The 8,999-nt window shown below is 39.8% G+C and overlaps 1 protein-coding gene across 1 annotated transcript in view; it reads right to left on the reverse strand.

The window, feature by feature from the left end:
- The window catches only part of SMYD3 (SET and MYND domain containing 3), a 413,596-nt gene extending 413,325 nt beyond the window's left edge, over positions 1–271 (reverse strand). Inside the window, exon 1 of the mRNA XM_014528244.1 lies at positions 143–271. Within this exon, the coding sequence (XP_014383730.1) occupies positions 143–271 (129 nt within the window). The remainder of the gene's footprint in view (positions 1–142) is intronic.
- Positions 272–8,999: the final 8,728 nt, after the last annotated feature.

Raw genomic sequence — 8,999 nt, forward strand, 5'->3', positions numbered from 1 at the left:
TTTACCATAGGCATACGGTATTTTTAAACTAAAAGAAAATAAGGCAAAGATTGCGAAGAAACAGAAATAGGCCAACAGGCATAACGGAGGACAAACTGAGGTTCGAGAACTTGAAGGTTCACTTACGGCTGAACATCCTTACCTGACACTTAGCACCACAGTATTTGGCAACTCGGCATTGAGAGCATCGCATCAACTTTTCCTTCCTGTGAAAATAAATAAATTTCACATGAGGAAATGAGAACCGTATCTGGTTGAAGAAAGGAAACATGAAGCAACATATGGATGCCAGCGTGTTCTGCTCACTCCATCTGGTTGGTCCCTTAGGATTTAGATTTTTGTATTGATGAACATCTTTCACCTTCAATGTGAGACACGTACATAAGAATGTTCTTTTTTATTGTGATAGAATATGTGTAACATAAAATTTACCACTTTAACTATTTTTAAATACATACTTCAGTGTGTTTAAAGATAATTCAAGGGCCAAAATGGAGTCGTTTAAGCTAGGCCCATCAAATGGAGACTTAACTCAATTACAGTTTCAGCTCCCCCAGAAATGGAATCTTTAACCAGTCAGTTAGGGACCTCCAGAGCAGCACAAGTTGGTCATCTTCCTGATAAACCCCTGCCATTGCTTAGGTCAGGGGTGGGGAACGTCTGGCTGAGGGCCTTATAAGACCCAAGGAATCATTTGGTCCTGCCAAGGCTCTAGGGCAGTGATGGCGAACCTTTTGAGCTCGGCGTGTCAGCATTTTGAAAAACCCTAACTTAACTCTGGTGCCGTGTCACATATAGAAATTTTTTGATATTTGCAACCATAGTAAAACAATGATTTATATTTTTGATATTTATTTTATATATTTAAATGCCATTTAACAAAGAAAAATCAACCAAAAAAATGAGTTCGCGTGTCACCTCTGACACGCGTGTCATAGGTTCGCCATCACTGCTCTAGGGTGAGTTAATTAACTGTTTGATCAAATATCGCAGGCTAATTTTTAAGTTGATAATTTGGTGTGGCCCGCAAATGATGTTATAAATATCCAAATGGCCCTTGGCAGAAAAAAGGTGCCTCACCCCCAGATTAGGCCAACCATGAGCCTTTGAGCAATTACTGCTTTTCTCTTTGGGGCAATAGCATCTTGGTAAGGTTTCCGTGCAGAGAAAACACTTGGGCAGCAATGAGAGAGGAACGAAAGTAGCAGAAATAGAGCACCAGATAGTCCCTGAAAACACTGTTACTTTTTAAAATTTTAAAAGATCAACTTATCAATTCCAAATGAAAGACAAACCCACTTTTCTTTAAAAAAAAAAAAATCAGAAATGTACATGTCAAATAAAAATCAGAATTAATCAGTAGGCCTACAGATAAAGGACCATGTATTTTAGGTAGTTCCAATGGCTGAACCAGGAGATAGTAAATGGAATCAGGGAGGCGTAGATTGTATCTGAAGGTAAAGAAGACCTTTCTGGCGGCAGCAACAACCCAAAAGTCAGTGAAGAGCCCTGAGAAGGGTGCGGGCCCAGTCACTTTTCACATTCAAGGAGGATCCACCAGGCACGTCTGCTAGGCATGCAGCGCCGTGCAGCAGAGGAGCACGAGGTGAGCTTCCTGCCAATACCAAAGTCATGTGGTTCTGTTTCTCCTGTGCAACCGACAAATGCCCACTGAATCTGAAGATGACAGGCTGTGCACATCACAAGGCACACGGCAGTCCCACAGAAGTAGAGAAGTGATGAATATACAATCTTCACAGCTTGCAGAAACATCCTGTTTGCAAAGTGAGTGCAATGAGAGTCTGCAATTACTGAATGAAAAACAATCTGAAAAAGTAGGCTAGGAATGTTATTAGTACGAGAAAAGTGAAAAAAAAATTACTTCTTTTTTCTCCCACCACTTAAGAGTAGTATTCCACCACTTAAATAGTAGTATTCCACCTCCAAATTGGATAAGATATTAAAATTATTTTATACCAGAATAAATGGGATGTTTAGCTCTCCCCCTTAAAAAAAAAAAAAGGATCCTTTGTCAGTTGGTCATACAGACTCCGCTCTGCTAATTCAGGCTGCTCAGTGCCCCGGGGACAGCGGTTCATCAGCTTCTCCAACAGCCGACGCAACTGACATGTGGAAAGGAAACAGGAACAAAGGAAAACCACGCTCTCCTCCAGGATACAAATTCAGGCTATACGCGGTGCTAGAGGGAACAGGGCCTCTACAAACGCGAAGAGGAAAAGACATTCATTGGCTGCCTCAATCCCAGCAACGGGGTGCTATTTACGGGAGTCTCTCTCTGTCCTTGTAATCAGGGGGAGTACCCCACTACTGGACACTCTGCCCTAAGACACTATGGCCAGTGGCCAGGCGGAGGGAAAGAAGCTTCCTGGAGAGAGTATAGAAAATGACTCTCCAATTTCCCCCAGATCTGGCACCGGCAGAACCCATGTTACACGTCCCATAAACAAATGCACCTACAACACATCCATATACAGTATATTTATTACACAGGCCTCTTTTCTAGCAAAGAGTCTTGATCCCCTGGATTTCCCAGTGTCCACTCACTCACTCACTGTCGGCCAATTAGGGCCAAAGGCTCAGCCTGCACAGGGAAGCCTGGCGACCCCCCTGCCTCTGAAGCACTGCCCTGTCCAACCGGAAGCAGCCCCAGAGCCCCATGTGTCTTTGCAGCCTCCTCTTTCAGCGGAAGACCCTGCCCTCCAATCTTTTGCACACTTTCCTCCTTTCCCACGGCCTGAAATTTAGTTTGTGGCTGATCCTTGTGCCCTTTGGAAAGAAATCTGAGCTTAAAAAAAAAAAAATGACCAGAGTACATTAGGCAGAGTCTACACCACTTACAGTTGCTAAAGGAAGTGTTGACTTATGTGGTGTCTGATTTAGAACCCCATTTCTTCATACACATTTTAAGGAAGATTCTCTGAAAAGAATTTCTATAAACATATTCTTCACACAATTAATACATAAGATGCTCTATGGTATATGAGGAATACTGAATGTCATTATGGGCAACGTCTTAAGAATAAAGAGCTCCATTTTTTAATGGAAAAAGCCAAAATAAATGAATGAAATGTAAATACAATTTTTAAAACAAAGAGACCACAAAAATATTTCCTTAAAGAAATTTTATGTTTGTAAATACCTTTGACATTTCAGAATCCTGATTCATTAGACATGTAACCAAGAACTTGGCTGTTTCCCATAAAAATTTCTGAAGCAAATGAAATTTTGCGCTGTGAGAAAGAGATTATCCTCCAAAAATCATGTTATTCTATCCAATAGTAGTGCAATTACTTTTACTCCAACCAAATAAAATGTTCTGGAAAATGCTAAACATAATGTACTGCCTTTGGCATAAATATTCATGGTAATACAGTAAGGGGATCTTCCATTTTTGTTTGGAGATCATAATTATGTTGGTGTGGGCCCAAAGGCTTCTTTTTTAAATTAAAGAGATTCACATCCACCATCCACCCAACTATCAAATTGTTTTTAATACAAAGCACCAGATGTGGGCAAAATAAAACAGATTCATAACACAGGAAAGTAGAATTGGTGTGGATTCATTTTTCTCTGTTCCCCATAGCTTTATTTCACATTTCTAACATTTAAAGTACAAAACAAGAAAATGCAATGGTTAATATTTCAGGGAAAATGAACCTATAATTGACAGGCACCATGCCTTCCTTCCTGGGATAAACACCGGCAATTTAAACCCACATTAGCACTTAGCACCGCCAAGTATTGGAGCCAAGTTACTCAAGCAAGACAGACCATCTTACTTAGGCACTTCCCTTCCCACTGTCCTCAGTCCCCTGAATTAAAGCTGTTGTCCTGTGGAGACTGTGCTACCTGATGAACACAAACTCCAGGTGCTAATTCGACAACCGTTCAGTGATGGGCCACCTTGGGGACATCACCCTGTAAGGTCCTGGTAGTTGGCCGGGAGGAAGGCACCATGGTCACTGCTTCTATGAGCTCATGATGAAGAGGACAGACCATCACACATCACATGCAGAACGAGCTACAATACGAAACCAAAGGTTTAGAGAAATGGCATGGACTGTGGGGCCTGAGTTCAGAAGAAGGAAACGTCACTTTCTGATCAAGAGTGAATGGGAGAGGATGGTAGGGCCGTTCTGGGGACAAAGGAAGTGCCCACACCTAAGCGGAAAAATGGTTTAGCAGTTTAGAGTTCAAAGTCTGCAGCCCAACTGCTATAGTCCGAATGTGTCCCTCCAAATTCACATATTGAATCCTAACCCCCAAAGGTAACAGTATTAGGAGAGGCCTTTGGTGGGGGGTGCTTAGGTCATGAGGGTGGAACCTTCAGGAATGATTAGAGTTCTTATAAAAGAGACCCCACAGAGCTCCCTTATCCCTTCCACATGAGGGCACGACAAAAAGACACCTGCTATGAAGCAGGAAGAAGGCCATCACCAGAATGTGACCATGCTGGCACCTTGATCATGGACTTCTCAGCTTCCAAAACTGTGACAAATAAACTCCTGTTGTTTAATAAGTTACTCAGTCTATGATATTTTGTTACAGCAGCCCCAATGGACTGAAACATCAAGGCTACTACTGCCTACCAGCAGTATCCTATGTAATAAAAGGCTAATATGCAAATCAAACAGTGGAAAGACAGGTCACTATGATGCGCACTGACCACCAGGGGGCAGATGCTCAATGCAGGAGCTGACCCCTGGTGGCCAGTGCACTCCCACAGGGTAATCGCCACTCAGCCAAAAGCCGGACTCATGGCTGGCGAGTGCAGTGGCAGTGGCGGGAGTCTCTCCCACCTCCATGGCAGTGCTAAGGACATCCCCCACAGGGCGCACATCTCTCACAGGGCGCAGGCTGGGCTGAGTGACGCCCTTCCCCACCCCCCAGTGCACAAATGTCATGCACCAGGCCTCTAGTAACCTTGTAATAGCTCTTAGCCTCAATTTTCTCCTTTGTAAAATGGGAATAAAGTGACTACTCATAAAACTGTTGGGTGGCGGGAGCCTCTCCTGCCTCCATGGCAGCTTAGGCCGTTAGTCAGACATCCCCCAAGGACTCCCAGACTGCGAGAGGGCGCAGGCCGGGCTGAGGGATCCCCCCCACCCCGTGCACAAATTTCATGCACTGGGCCTCTAATATGAGATAATCTATGTAGCATTCCTGCTAACAGTGCCAAACAAAGACTTGAAACTGAATCTGCTGAGTACATTTTCAAAGTGCTCAAGATAATTCTATTTTTGTCATATCTCAAAAGAGTTTCTTATGTACCTATTCCATGGTTGCTAAAAAAGCAAAACCCACATGGGCCACAAGCCTGGTCCCCTCCATGCAGAACATTTTTTAAGACCCACATGTACTACTTGGCTCTAATTTCAGATTTTGACTAGCATCATAAGTGTTTTTCCTGCTCAATCTACATTCTCTGAAATTTCTATTACTGCTATTTTTAATTTGATTAGAATGATTAACTTTAAAATGGTCTGATTCAAGAATCTAAAAACGTTCATGAAAGTTTCAAATGTGGAAATTAAAATCAAAGACTGTTACATCTTCAATAATATTAAAAGGCAATTATAACTTCTAACATTTTGTTTGCTTTTATGTGAGATAATATCTATTACAAATTAAAGAGAAAATTAACATTTTTACAAGAGCACATACTGAAACTTTCTCCATTATGTAATGTTTCTGTACAAAATTGGACATTGTGTGCTATAGGCCGCTCTAATAATTGAAAACGAGGGACCTACAGGAGCTTTTCAGGCAGAGCACCTGAGTGGACTAAAGAAAGCTGTGACCAAAATTAACTGCTGAAGAGGGATTTGTTCTAGCAACAACATCTGTGTTTCTCACTAGGAAACCTCTTCAGCCTCATCTAGCAATTCAATTCTGATAAGTCTAAGAGACATACACAACTTCCCTAAGTCTTCTTGAAATCCAAAATTTAAAAAAATATATATGAGAAAGAAGAAAAATACTGATTTCTTCCCAAAGACTGAAATCAGATACCCTTTAAACATGTAAGTATTGCTAATATACAAATCACACAGCATATATAAAAAAATAAAAGTACCAAGGGTCATATTTCAAAGAAGGTACAAGAATATTTTATCGCCCTAACCGGTTTGGCTCAGTGGATAGAGCATCGGCCTGCGGACTCAAGGGTCCCAGGTTCGATTCCGGTCAAGGGCATGTACCTTGGTTGCGGGCACATCCCCAGTGGGGAGTGTGCATGAGGCAGCTGATCAATGTTTCTCTCTCATCGATGTTTCTAACTCTCTATCCCTCTCCTCTCCTCTCTGTAAAAAATCAATAAAATATATTTTAAAAAAGAATATTTTATCAACATTTTCATCAATGTATTATAACCTAAGCCCTCAAAATAGCAGAGAATGCTCACCTTGATTTCAGTTCCAGAAAATACTATGTCACTATTCATGAATTATCTATCATGCTTTTTCTAGCTATAAAATGAAACTTAATAGCACCATGTTTCTATTTTAGTTTTAACAGTGAGAAAACTAAAGCCAAATTCACTTATTATAATAATCTGTTCATTTCAGCAGCCTGGAAGAATCTTTTCCTGCCTGCTTTAAAAAACTGCTGTTTTATAATTAAGCATATTACTTTGTTTAATCTTTAGCTATAAATTTCCTCAAGTCCTTTTGAAAGTAAGCAACAATAAAATCTCAAATAATTCATTCTCTCTTTTAGAGAACAAAATGACACTGTTTATGAAAAAAATGTGCTGATTTAATCCCAAAATAAAGAAAGCTTAGAAGACATAGAGTTAAATGTTAAAGCTGCCAATGCACCATAATTAATTATAAATTCCTAACAATTTTTATAAAGAGTATGATCATTGGCTGACAGCCATGAAATGAGAGTTAACAGGGATGAGGGCAAGGTCTGCACGCCTGTGTGGTCCTACAGGAAACAGGTGATATGGCCAATACAAGGCTCGCTCACGCCCCAAATATCAACCTCACACATTCTACTCATCAAACACCCATCTGAGTTTGAGACTATATTGTGGTAAAATGTAAACATCCCCCCAAAAAAACATTTTATGAGTGCCAGTCATTTGTAACATAGCATGAATGACTTTAATGAGATAATCATGTTGCTTTTCCCCAAATACTTAGTTGAGATTTTAGGAACAAAAATTTCTCTGCGAATAGATCTAGAAAGGGAGCAATTATTACCAGGGTGTTGAATGCACCAAAATGGACGTTAGAAATGTACTTGGTAAAATTAAGTTTTTTCAATGGGTGAAAAAAAGACTGAAAAGAAAAATGTTGAAATTTTTCTTTGAGTGATATGAATTTTTCTTTGAGTGATTTCCCCCCCCCCATTTTTTTCTCTTCTCAAATAACATTACTTTACTTCTACAGTCAAGCAAACATAAACTTGAACAAAAAGGCAATGTAGATTATTTAAGCCTTAAATTGCTTTTGGTCTAAGGCAGAGCACAAGAGAGACACCTACAGACAAACAGAAAGATCAGCGTTAATTATAATTTATCCCAATGTTTGGAATAGTAAACACAAATACATGTCTTGTTTAAAGAAAATTTAAATGGAGAGCCATTTGCCAATATACCCACATATGTAAAACCTCTTTGGGGTCCTTCAGTAATTTTTAAGTTCGAACTGAAACCAAATAATTTTTAAAATCACTAAAAATTCGGCAATGTAGTGGGATACAAAATTAACACCCAGAAATCTATGGCGTTTTTATACACCAATAATGAACTCACAGAAAGAGAAAATAAAAAAAAAAATCCCGTTTACCATTGCAACAAAAAAATTAAGATACCTAGGAATAAATTTAACCAAGGAGGTAAAGTACCTGTACTCAGAAGAATACACGACGCTGAAAAAAGAGATAGAGGAAGATATAAACAAATGGAAGAATATACCGTGTTCATGGATTGGTAGAATCAACATCATTAAAATGACCGTACTATCTAAAGCAATTTATAGATTCAATGCAATCCCCATTAAAATACCAACAGCATATTTCAAAGACCTAAAACAAACTCTCCAAAAATTCATCTGGAATTTAAAAAGACCCCGAATAGCTGCTGCAATCCTGAGACAAAAGAACAAAGTTGGAGGGATCACAATACCAGATATCAAGCTATACCACAAAGCCACTGTTCTCAAAACTGCCTGGTACTGGCACAAGAACAGACATATAGACCAATGGAATAGAACAGAGAACCCAGAAATTGACCCAAACCATTATGCTCAATTAATATTTGACAAAGGAGACAAGAGCGCACAATGGAGTCAAGACAGTCTCTTCAATAAATGGTGTTGGGAAAATGGGACAGATACATGCAAAAAAATGAAACTAGACCACCAACTTACACCATACACAAAAATAAACTCAAAATGGATAAAGGACCTAAACGTAAGACAGGAAAACTAAAAATCTTAGAAGAAGCTATAGACAGCAAAATAGAAGACATTTGCTGCAGCAATAACTTTACCCATGCAGCTCCTAGGGCAATGGAAGCTAAGGAGAAAATAAACAAATGGGACTAAATCAAAATAAAAAGCTTCTGCACAGCAAAAGAAACCATCAGCAAAACAACAAGAAAGCCCACTGCATGGGAGAACATATTTGCCAATGTTATCACCAATAAGGGTTTAATCTCCAACATTTATAGGGAACTCATACAACTTAACAAAAGGAAGATAAACAATCCAATCAAAAAATGGGCAAAGGACCTAAATAGACACCTTTCAAAAGAGGACATTCAGAAAGCCAAGAGACATATGAAAACATGCTCAAAGTCACTAATCATCCGAGAGATGCAAATCAAAACAACAATGAGGTACCATCTCACACCTGTCAGAATGGCTATCATCAACAAATCAACAAACGACAAGTGCTGGAGAGGATGTGGAGAAAAAGGAACACTCGTGCACTGCTGGTGGGAATGCAGACTGGTGCAGCCACTATGG

This window comes from Myotis brandtii, unplaced genomic scaffold (genome assembly GCF_000412655.1).
Source record: "Myotis brandtii unplaced genomic scaffold, ASM41265v1 scaffold627, whole genome shotgun sequence".
Lineage (NCBI taxonomy): Eukaryota > Metazoa > Chordata > Mammalia > Chiroptera > Vespertilionidae > Myotis > Myotis brandtii.